Source organism: Ambystoma mexicanum, chromosome 8 (assembly GCF_040938575.1).
Source record: "Ambystoma mexicanum isolate Mex_15411 chromosome 8, UKY_AmexF1_1, whole genome shotgun sequence".
Classification (NCBI taxonomy): Eukaryota; Metazoa; Chordata; class Amphibia; order Caudata; family Ambystomatidae; genus Ambystoma; species Ambystoma mexicanum.
Window position 1 is genome coordinate 859783502 of NC_090929.1, and position 12703 is coordinate 859796204.

Below are 12703 nucleotides of genomic sequence, written 5' to 3' on the forward strand. Positions count from 1 at the left end.
TCACAAAAATCAACTGAACGAAGAATGTTACAGTGACTAATTTTGTACATGAAGGACACTAAAAGCAATGTGAACAGCATTAATTCACAAGCAAATTAAAAATAAAGTGATTAGCATACAAAATGACAATTAAAGGCAGCAATTAAAATATCACAATAAACAAAATCCCACAGAGAACGGCTTCCTGTCTCTTAGGCTATGAGCTTGTCTATAACAACTGTCTTCTACACATACACGCTACCCATCAGATGTATAGGCAGGCACACAAGACTTTTTAAAAAATAATACATATTTTAATGTCTATCATAAAAAACTAGAAAACACAAGTGATACATATAAAAAGAACCCTAATGGTTCGCACAAAAACATCTGTTTTCCCAATCAGTTAAGTATGCATCTGAACATCACCTGTTAGATTTTGTGCAATCAAAACACACTCTATGGACACACTATAATTGTATGTTCTTATCAAACAATTTTTTTCTTTTCTTCCTTGGGAAAAATGAATGTCTTTCCTTTCTTCCTTGGGGAAAAATAAATTTGTCGACACTGAACATGTGTTTCTGGAATCTATATTATTTATCAAGAACACAATCAAGTTAATTTCCTTTGCAATTCTTCATAGATTCTGTCTTCAGGACACTGTTTCTTTTTCACGTAGTCATGTTGAAAACGTGTTGCATACCGGGGGCACCCATGTGCTCCCACAATTAGATCTAAAGAAGATTTAAAAAACAAGACAGACATCTATATCAAATATCATGTGTGATGTCATGTAATGTATAACAAAACACAGCTGTCACCTACATAAACTCCTATTACTTTTAGCCTACAGACCAATTATTACATCAAGTATTGATCACACCTGGATCAGAACCCAACACTCACCCCAAACATGAGTTTGTGCGTCATCTATTAATTCAGTGTCATGTACATATCCATAACATATGCAATTTCTTCACTTCTTCTATTTTTTACATGATAGCTAACAGCTTCCAAACATGTTCATGCGTGATCTCTAATTTATACATCGTACATTTCATATTCTCATTATCATATCCCAACTTACTTCAAGTTATATTTGAATGTTATGTACAAGGACTTCACTTCGTTTCCTTAGTGGCCTCCTTTAAGGAAGTGACCTTCTCGAAGATAAAGGGCTTCCACTACACGACCACGTCTTGCTAACTTATCGCAGTCCACCTAATTTAATAGTCACAAAAGGGGACAATTCTTCATTACTAAAAATGATGATCCGCAAATATCACAAATTGTATCTCAACGGACACCACTCCTAGTGCTTACCGCAAAAAACGGGAGGGGGCCCCACACGGGTTACTTCCTCGTTTCTCTTCCCCCGTTAATGTAACATCACAATTACTCGTAGCCAGGAATCACATCCACAAAAAAACCTAGACACAGAAAATCTATTGTCAGAATGACTCTGTCCACTCCGTGTCCTGAACAGCTTCTTCATAAGAAAGGCTCACATTACCTTAGTAAATGAAAGAATGGGCGTCTCTCGATCGTCCTCCTCACCGTTTACTCGCAACTGCTACGCAGTAGTCTGGAGAGGCGAGTCACGTGACCACATAAGTACAAATGCGGGCGTGCCCACGTCACGGCGTTTTGTTTAACACGTGACCACGGGATCTGCGGTGAGAAACTGCTGGGAAGCACAATCTTTCATGGGCTTTGTACTTCTCCAAACGCTCGCTATGTAATATAGCGAAGTGAGCCTGAACGGCTACAAGGTAGCGAACTACTGAGACTACAGCTGGTAGTGGGTCCTGTAGTATTCTGCTCGGCCGTTCTATATCATAGCAGAACATATCTTCATAATCATAAATATTTCATACAGAAATAATGAACCGACACCTATTTAGCTTGTTATTATATAAGGTGTCACACAGTGCAATCAGCCCGACATGTCTATAGATAAATGCCTGTATTCCTTCACATACCGCAGGTATTTAATACATAAGCATACATTTAAAGAGCATTGAAGGGTGCAATGTTAGTGTATAAACAGGCCCCATTCTATAGCAATGTTCAAACCATCTTTGACCGTGTTAAGGTCAAATATCCATTTTTGCTCAATTTTTCTTAACTTCAGATCTCTATCCCCTCCTCTCGGGTGGGGACTGATTATCTGAATGATGGTCTAATGTATGTCTTCATAAGTGTGTTTCGCTGCGATAAAGTGTGCCACTAATGGTTTTTCAGGAACCTTATTTTTGACGCAGGATCTGTGTTCACAGATCCTTTGTCGTATTGGTCTTTTGGTCTTCCTAATGTATAGTAAACCGCATGGGCAACTAATCACATAAATGGCCCATTTCGTGTTGCAGTTGGAAAAATGGTTTAATATCCACTTCGTGCCCTTCAATTCAATTTCCTTGGTGTTTGATGTGAGGCTACACACTGAACACTTTCCACACTTGTAGTGGCCCTTCACTGGTTGTGTATTCCACAAAGTTGACTGTGAGGGCATCGTTACTGGGTCTGTGATTTTATATGTATGGACCAATTTGTCCCTGAGATTCGTCATCGTTTGAACGCAAAAGAGGGTTTCCCTAATGAAAAATCTTCTGTGTTAATCATCCCCCAGTTTTTCAATATACTGCGTCGTAGTGCATTACTGATTGGTGAAAAAGTTGACACACAGGTGATTTTCTCTTCCTTGGTCCGCACCTTTTTTTCCAAACATATTTGTCTGTTTGTGTTCCTGGCTCTCTTAAACGATCTGCATATGACGTGTAGGGGTAACCTCTTGCTTTTAGTCTTGATGATAGTTCTTGTCCGTTCTTATCGAAATCCTCTTTTAGGGTACAATTTCTCCTAATACGTAAGAATTGCCCAAAAGGTAAATTCTCCCGCATACTTGCTGGATGGTAACTGTCAAACAGCCATAGGGAGTTCTTGTCAGTGGGTTTTCTAAAAAAGGTGGTATCCACCTATCTATAAAATAAAATATAGGAGAGTGTTGTTCTCTCCTTTATAGATTTCTAAATCTAGAAACGCAATTTTTTCCACACTCGATGATATAGTGAAAGAATGATATAGAACTACATGACCCAAGGAAATAAGGGATCTAACAACAAAAGACCCTTTAGGAAGTTTGTCGCTTTCTCGAACTCATCGAACAGTAGCGATGGAGGCTCATCGACGGGATCACAGAACAACCAAGGTGGTGCACCACAGTGGGGTCGTCCTTTTCAGAACAGGGGACAACGAGGGAGACCGCGCCAGCAAGGGTACCATGGAATGCGATCACGCCAGTGGCAACCACCGCCACAGACATGGTGATGCCCATATTAAACCTGAGCACCATTGTGTAGCCCATAGAGCAGTCTTTGTTTCCTTCCTTGTTCTCACTAGGACCCTACAGCGTGCGTGTGTTTTGTGCACCGCTGGTCTATGGTGTAGGCCTCTCTAGGGGTCCTCTCTGGTCCCACCCTCGCACGGCAGGCACCCTCTTTTTTGTACAATGGCCACCACCATGCCAATGTATCAGTGAACATCTCTTCTATTGTGTATCCGCTGGTGTCAAGTGGAGGCCATCAATGGGATCCCACTTGACTGGGTTCCACTCAATGTTTTTACTCCAGGGACTCTGGACATATGAACCCACAGGTCATCTCTGCACTTTTAACCCACTGTGCATCAGTAAGTATCCATGCGTCTCGGGCCCTAGTCCATGCTTTAGCTTGATGCTGAACCCAGTTTACCGGTAGGCAGTGCGTTGCTGTCCCTACATGTGTAGCGTGTGAGAGAACTGCAGTGGGGGCAAACACTCACAGATGGCCCAAAGCGCCATGCAGCGGCGTCCCCCAAGCCTGCCTCGTTAATTGGTGTGCCGACTCACAGCTCTGGGTCTCTCTCACTTAAATGTCGGGGTCAGATAATGCCGGGTACAGAAGCCATCCCCGGCATTATCTGGTCCCGCTCTTAGCATCTAGTTGCGTTTGTCTGGCCACTGTCACCACTGCTGGCCACTTTGCAGATCGGTAGTGGGGTGAAGCGCACTGCGCTGGCTCCAGTTATTGCATGCCACCTGTACCCACTCGGTGGCCCTGCCAAGGTGCACCTCCGCAAGAGGTCTCCCCCGTCGTCCGAGCCTTCCATTTCTTCACCGGCTCCACAGAAGCCATCTCCGGCATTATCTGCCCGTCTAGCAGTGTCATGCAGGGCAAGTGAGCCCCGATGTGTGAGCAGGTTTTTAATGTTGCTGGACGGGCACTCCAGGGCAGGGCTGATGGATCGTCTCCCCTAGACGTTCTCAGTCCTCGGGAGCATCGCCGGTGATGCGGCCCAAGATGGCGCTGTCTTCCTCACCCACTCCGATTTGGGTTTTCTCCCACCGATTTCGCTCAAGAATAGAGCCAATTGCAGCGGCTATTATCCGTTCACAGATTATGAAATGTCTTTGTGGTTTTACTGGGAAACCGGATTAAATCTGCAGGATGTTGACGGCTGCGTCGGAACGGAGGAGCCTCACAACTTAATCCGCTTACTGCGCAACAGCGCCACCTCTCATTGGGGCTCTAGATTGCCATGTGCCAGCCTTCCTGATACAACACCTCACCTTTAAGACAACACCATGCAGTAGATCAGAATGAGACGGACTGTAGGCTTTTTGACTAGGTGTTTCTTTATTAGAACACACAGGGCCTAAGCTGTCCCTAAACCTAAAATTCTCTGCCCAACTTTATAAAGGAAAAACGTAACCGTGCTTGTCAGGATGTCTTACAACACATGAAAAGCCCCCTGTCCAGAGTGCTATGCTAACCTGAGTTCTGTCCCTACCACTACCGAAGAACATCAAAGATTCAGCAAAGGTACAATTAGGACCACTGCCCAAACAAAAGAACAGAGGCAGGTTTTCGACCCTACCCTGGTGCCTTTTCATGAAAAGGGGCTCTGCCAAGTGCACTGAATGTCTCTTCAACCTTTCTCTGCTCAGATTTGTTGTCAGTCTGTGGTTTATCTCTTTCCCTCTGGTCTGCCAGGGTATTATCTGTCACTTGTCTTCTTTCCCACTTGGGGAGCCCTAGCTCATATCCCCACGCTGGGTGTTCTCCTTGTGGCCTCCTCCCCACCCCATACCGAGGATATTCTTGCTGCTCTTTACAGCTGGGCACCTCCTGGTTTTTACCCTGCCGTAGGTTTTCATTCCTCTCACCCTGCCTTGGGAGTCTTATCCCTCTCACCCTGCCTTGGGGTCTCGCTCGTCCTTCCCTGCCTTGGGGTCTTGCTCGTCCTACCCTGCCTTGGGGTCTTGCTTGTCCTACCCTGCCTTGGGGTCTTGCTCATCCTACCTTGCCTTGGGGTCTTGTTCCCCTACCCTGCCCTCCTACCCTGCCTTGATGGTCTCAATCCCCCCTACCCCACCCTCCTACCCTGCCTTGGGGCTTCTTGTTCCTCCTACACTGCCTTGGGGGGGGGTGTCTTGTTCCTCCTACCCTGCCTTGGGGGGGGGTCTCATTCCTCCTACCCTGTCTTAGGAGTCTCGTTCCCCCTACCCCACCTTCGGGGTCTTGTTTCTCTCCCCCTGCCTCAGGATCTCGTTGGGCCTTGCCGCCCTCCTGCACATACCTCTGGTTTCCAGGTGGTGCTCCTCGGGAGAGTCTGTGAGTTCGACCAATGCAGCACCACTTCTTTGGCTTCTCCATGGTGTTCCACAGCGAGCGTAGCTTGCCCTCCCGTCTGTGACAACGTCTCTGTACACCAGTTGTCTGCTTTACAGTCGCCATTTGCTCCCTGATAGCTTCCAGTTCTGTGCCTGGCAGGAGTCATGAGCGTTCCACAGGCTACGCTGCAGCTGGGTCTGCCATAGTTGCTGTGTGCCAAACCACCTAGGAGGAGGTCCCCAGGTTTCTGCAGCTCCACAGGTTTCTCTTCTCTTACAGTTCTGATTGGTTTTTCATCTCCTACTCTGCTAGGGGGTGGGGCTATCCACTGTTCTCTGCTCCCAGGTGATGACCATGAATACAAAGGGTCAGAAACCATACCAGTCATTTGGAAAGGACGTTTCAAACTGTCATACAGTTTAACTCCCATATGACCAAAATAGACATTAGGACCTTGAGCTGAGGGAGGATAGCCTATATCTCTTTCTAGGGATTTCCTGTCCTCTATGGTCGGGGGTCACCCTCAGTGGGATCCCACTTGCCCTGTCCCCTAAGGCTTACCTACCTAGTCCCAATGCTGATAGCTCCCCCTTGGGGAGAGAGGACATATTTCCTGGAGTGGTCACAACCACCACCCTCTCGTTATTGTAATGCTTGCTGATGCTTACAACAACCTGTAGAATTCAGAATAACAATATTTTTGAAAATAAACTGACCATCTTTGAAAATAATGTAAATGGATTTGCCTTTGATCTGGATAATACTTGTATAATTTACTACCGTAAACTATTGTATCCGACGTTCCTGCTTAATTATAAGTTAAAACTCCAAAGCCTCACTTTATATTTCCAAACTATCTCTGAGAAAAACATGTCCGCAAAAGTCTGCAGCTGCAACATATTTAGATAGTAGTCATTTATATTATGTGTGTCGGCACATCAATGATTGTATTCCGTTTCTTGGTAAATGTAGGCTATGTATTTTTCCTTGTACTAGTGCTACCTGATGGACCTTGGCTATGGCATTGTCAGGGGGTAAGCACGCATGTCTGGTAGTCTGTGCATTATGATTGATTCTTCTTCATAAGGCTAAACTAGTCTTATGAAGCAGCTATGCTCCTGGTACAATGGGCAAGGCATGCATGGCTTTTGGCCTCCTGAAGATATCACAAACAGCACTAGTGGGGATGATCACTAGTAGAGGGTGCAAAATATGCACTCGCCACTAACGATTGGTGAGTAAAAAATGGTGTGCTCTCTGTATGTGAGAATTGAGGTGGCCAGTCACTTTTTATGGCTCGCTAGTAGCTTAAACTTTTGACCCCCAACTATTGTCCTTGCATGCTTTGAAGCTGGAGTTGACAAACAGATTATGTCTCAAGTTGTGGGAATTAAATGGTGATACACTAGATGATGTCCGTCTGGGTTCAAATGAAGATTAACACTGTTACAGGAACAGTACCCATGCGAAGTTCATTGCTAGTGCATTCAAATGATTTGCAAAGGAAAGATAGGGTCCTCAAAGTTTAGGAGCAGGCTAGCCATTGACGTTCACATTGCATGGGCTTACCATGGGCACTGCTGGTGCTGCAGTACCATCAAATCTATGCTCTTCAATCTTAGGCATGCCCTGTTTGTATTTCAGGTCTCTATTGAAGCTAGTGGCCTTGAATCGATTTTGGGCACAGGAACAGATGAAGAAAAAGAAGGTGACGAGGAGCAGGAAGTCATGGCCGGCATGTCTGCCATTTTATTTGGAGTACAGTTGCGCCCAATTGTTTTCTTTAAAGGCTACATGGACTTAGTATCTAAGATCTTTGCCAACGGTGGAGAGCCCATCAACATAGTCCAGGGAAATGTGCTGCTAATTGACCATCTACAGGTAAGGCACAGTCAAGTTAAATGTATTACTCGCTTCAGCCACTTGGCATTTTGAATTCTCTGCATTCAAAAGCAATTTGTGTGGACCTGCTGATATTATGGAGATTTAGCTTTTAGAGACTAGTCCTGGAGACCCCTTGTAAATTGCATTAGCAAGAAAAGGACTACAATGGTTATCTACAGAGTATAATAAATGCAAGGAAAGTGAAAAAGGAAGGAATTGCCATATGTTTTTAAAAAAACTGTGGGAGCAAAGGGATGTGTTGCATCACTGCGATGTTTGTTGGTGAAAAGGAGAAAGCTGCACACTCGTGAAACTGGGCAAAATGAGATGTTTCAGAATCAAGGTGAGCAAAACAAGAGGTGATGGCTGGAAGCTTTTGAATACATTTTAATCTCTGGCATCGCTCCAAGCAACCCTCCAGACCATCGTTCTTTGCCTGCGAAGCCATTAAAGAAAGGGAAAGACCATATTCAATTCAGGCTTGGTCCCTCTGCAAAAGAGGCATTCCTGCCTAAACTGCTTAGTCACATTCCTCCTGCATGAGACCACAAGCATCCCCAGACATGTTTCCACCTCACTGGGCATCATCAGTGAGATGTAGCTTGAGTCTCTAGGCCCAGCAGGAACGAGACCCAAATCTGGGTAACCCATCCCACTCTGGCTAGGCTGCCCCTTTTGGGGTGGGGCAAAGCCTGATTCGCATATGGCCTTTCCCCCTCTGTAATGGCATGGCAGATGAAGAGTGATGGTTTGGAGGGTTGCCCAGAATGATGCCAGAGGTTGATTCATTCTAAACCTTCTCGCCATTATTGCTTTTGTTTTGTCAGAATCAAGGACAGTCACTATCTTGGTGCAGTGATGCCAATTGGCCAAAATCAGAGGTTCTGAATGCATTGATAGACGATTACCAGTCCACACAATAGGAAGATGGGTTTTATCGTGTACTGGGTGATCACATGGGAATGTTTTGAAAAATAAATCGTAATGTTTTTTTGTTAGGTTTGAAAAACGTGTCCCAGTTCTCTGCTGTTCTGTAGTAACTAAGGCAGGTGTCCCGCTTTGAATCAGATAGGCTTAGCTGGCTGTAAGTTGATTTATATTGAGCAATGTCAACCCTCTTCAACTTTTTGATACTGCATCACCTAAGCAAACCTGGGCCAACCTTTCTTTTGACCCACGCTGGGGATGTGTTACTAATGGCCTGTCACGGTCCATGTCTTTCTGTTTCAGGCACTTTGGGTATTATGGTGTTTTATTCAGTCTCTTATTAGATCCCTCAGTTTTATCTTTCAAAATTGCCATAAAGTTGTCAGTTTCATTAAAGAATGATCTGTTTTCTTGCTGGATCCTGCTTTGGCTTGGAAGGGATTGCTTTAGCATACATCATGTACTATAGGTAGAGGCAGAAATGCATGCACAATGAAAGAACATATATTGGGAAGTAGGATAAATTCATGAAATTATAGTACATTGTAAAGTGATATCAAGTAGAAGATATACAAAAAAAGTGCGTATAAGAAATACATGCGTTTTTGTTGCAACACGATATAAGTTGATTGCGGATCGGCGTTGAAAGCCCGAGATTCAAATGCTCGAGGGAGAAAAGACCGAAGATTGTTTTTTCCAAAATTACATTTGGTCTTTTCTCCCCTGAACATTTCTAACTTGGCCCACACACCCCTACTTACCCTGCGCTGACTCCCAGTGCCCCCATCACCACCCCCTACTGTTGGGGGTTACTGGCGCCCCCCCAGCGCTGCCCGCAAGCCCCGGATCCCCAAGGACACAGCCTCAAACGCCCTTGCGTTTCGGGCTTCCTGGTCGCTCCGCACGGCCGGGAAATGCCCCGTTTATTTATGCTGCACGTGGCGGCGTGCAACGTCACGCTGCCGCGTGCGCGCCCCGTCATCGGGCTGCGTCACACTCCTCCTTTTTCGGGAGGACAAACAACAAACATTAATGAACTATACACTGCAAACCAAAACACTATATGTCTATAACAATTCACATGTCCCGTTCTGAAAAACCCCTTTATTAACATCCACCCGGGTCCCCTTACTTAACCGTTCCCATTGTCGGGATGATCAGACACCTGTCCCAGAACGTAGTCGCTGATGTAAGCAGGTTTCCCTCGCCCAGTCCTCTGGGGGTACCTCCTACTCACCTCCGGCACGGGTGTTCGGTCCATAGGCATTCCCCGGGCCGGGGACTCAGGCCGACATGGTGATTCTCCTTCGTCCTCGGGGACGACCTCCAAGTCCGGATCAGGGGGTGGATCAGTCCTGGGATCCCGTAACTTCTTAAAGAAGCTCACGTTGCGAGTTACCTCAGACCGGCCATCCGATGCAGTCATCATGGATCCCTTGACCGCAACAACCTCCAGCGGCTCCGGCTCGTACGGTAGGGAGAGCTTCCCATGGGGATGTCTATTTCGAATGAGGACCTCATCACCCGGCTCCAGCCGCTGTGGGCGAAGCCCCCTCCGAAGGTTCTCCTGTTCAATCCTTATTCGCCGGTCCGCCTCGACCTGTTGATTGTCAATCAACCCCGGTTCTTTCTCTTTAGATTGCTTTGTTCGGCAACCTCATGTCCACACAGATCCAGACGGCATCAGGTTGTTCGGGTTTTCATGCCATCTCAATTGGGGATACCCAGGGAGTCGGACCTTCCACCTTCTCTATGATGTCGAGATTGACCAAGTTGTCCAGCTCCTTGTCGACATGTACACAAATGTGAAAAGGTACCCTGCGATGTTTCAGGGCGATGGGCTGCACGGATTCGTCAATGTGCAACCTCACTGGGTCACCAGTCATCTGTCCAATCCCTTTGAATAGTGCGGCATATTTCTCCAGCAAATCATTGATGTCTTCTAGATAGATGGAGTACGCAAAGCTGACAATGACAATGGCCTCTGCCACAGCTCAGCAAGGTATTGTTGCTCATTGGTGTCACATAGAACCGTGCAGTGATTTGGGATCCATGCTCCACCTTCGCCACGAAGACGCCGTGTAATGGGATAGGGTCTATGCCACCAAACGCGAAGATGTGGGCCTTGGGTGCGACCAATTAGGGAGGCCGGTTCATGGCGTCATAGTGTCCACGGGCCATCACATTGACAGACGCCCCTGTGTCTACCAGGACCGGGAATGGAGAATGGTTTACCTCCACCACACATCTTAGCTGTCTCCTGTTCTTTCCTTTCAGGACCTCCACACTTGAGACAAAGAAAATGTTCTCTTCCTCTTCTTCGTCAGCCTCCTCTGCCTGGAAATCCTCTTCGCCCTGGCCCACTTGAGTGACATTGGGCGCTCGACCCTGGCGAATGAAGATGGGCCGGGTGAGGCCTCGCGGCACCAGCACTGGCATCGCCGCCTTGCACACTCTTGAGAAATGGTCTGGTAGCCCACACCGTCCACAAGTCTTTCCAGCCGCAGGGCATTCCGTTGGGTGGGGCAGGTCGTAGCCACACTTCTGGCAAGACTCTCCTGCCCTCCCAGCTATGTGTCGGGGGCCACCGCCAGGTCTTCTGGTGCCCCTGCCACCGCGCCACATCGCACACACCTCGGGCGTCTATAGAAAGTGTCCAGAATCTCGTCCTCTTTCTGTTTGGCGGACAGCATCACAAAGTGCTCATAGTCCGCATTGGCTAGAGGCAGAAAGTGAGCTTGAAGGGCGGCCTTCGCCTGACCGTAGGACCCATCCCCCGGCGGAAGCGATTCAAACATTTCCTGAACTGAGGGCCCTGCCGAATATAACATGGTTGCCAGTCTGGAGTCATCATCAGCCACTTGAGCGGCTGGAAAGTACATGTCCAGGCGGTCGACCCACCTCTTCCATCTGGGCCCCAAGCTGGAAGGTGGGCCCGAAACATCAAACTCCGGGATTGGCTGCAGGGCCATGTGTGCACGAGGCTGGGCCATAGCTGGAGGAATCTGTTGGACAACAGGTACAACCGCCGGCTGCACAGGAGGTAGCGGACCTGGAGGACCTGCCTGCCCAACTAGAGGCTGCTGCACCTGCTGTGCTGCTGCTGCACCGTCTTGATCCTCAGTGTCACTCATGAGCTCGAGTGCACAGGCACCCCCAGTGTGGAAGATGGGGGCCGCAACTCAGACTCAAACCACCTCCAGGGAGGAAAACAGTCACTGCAACACACCTCTGTGATGATGAAGAGGATGAAAAACAGTAGGGCCTCCAGCAGTCGCACTGAAAACGTCACTGTAACACACCTCTGTGATGATGAAGAGGATGAAGACGGTTTCAGCCTGATGAAGAAATAGTAAAGTCACTGCAGCACACCTCTGTGATGATGAAGAGGATGAAGAAGGCTCCAGCCCTCGACTGTTCCAATAATTGAGACAAGAAAGAATAATGGGCTATGCAGGCCCAGCCATGTTAGCCCTCCTCCTTGCTTGCACTCGACGTAGGAGACCCAAATAAATGAAAAAATCACACATTGGGCACATGTGTATGCAGGTATAGCTGCCTGCTGACAGAAGTTCCAAAAATTAGGTCTGGATTCACTTCAGAGCTCAAACCAGAGCTTTGTGAAGTTCCACGGCCTGATAGACAAAATGGCCACCAGCCGCGTGGGTGACGCACTACCCGCGGCTTGAAAAGAAGTCTTAATCCGACCTCGTTTCGGTGCAAAAAATGTATATCAATAATCACCGCCGGGCCCAGGCATCGTCTCCCCCACTCGTCGCCACTGTTGGGGTTACTGGTGCCCCCCCCAGCGCTGCCCGCAAGCCCTGGATCCCCAAGGACACAGCCTCACACGTCCTTGCGGTTCGGGCTTCCCGGTCGCTCCGCGCGGCTGGGAAACGCCCCATTTATTTATGTTGCACGCGGCAGCGTGCAACTTCACGCCGCCGCGTGCGCGCCCTGTCATCGGGCAGTGCCACACCTACTTACCTTACGCTGACTCGCAGTGTCCCTGTGACGCCTGTTCCCTTTCCCTTCCATGATTGGGAACCAGTGCCACAGGGTCCTTTCCTTTTTTCTTTATTTTTTTCCCGGGATGGCTGCGTGGGACACCCCTGCAACCACTGCTCACAATATAGTGAGCAAGGATGCGGGGGACACGCCCGCACGCCCCAGCACTGAATGCGTGATCTGGTCGAACATTTCGGCCGTTTGGAATTTTCGAACGGCCGAAATTCGTCCAAATCACGCATTCAGACATT

General features: G+C 47.7%; 1 protein-coding gene across 2 annotated transcripts in view; it reads left to right on the forward strand.

Moving 5' to 3' along the window:
* The window catches only part of LOC138472520 (microsomal triglyceride transfer protein large subunit-like), a 1457683-nt gene that overhangs the window by 1223945 nt on the left and 221035 nt on the right, over positions 1 to 12703 (forward strand). For both annotated transcript variants that reach the window (XM_069610748.1, XM_069610747.1), the window contains one exon: positions 7278 to 7514. In XM_069610748.1, coding sequence (XP_069466849.1) covers positions 7278 to 7514 — 237 coding nt within the window. The remainder of the gene's footprint in view (positions 1 to 7277; positions 7515 to 12703) is intronic.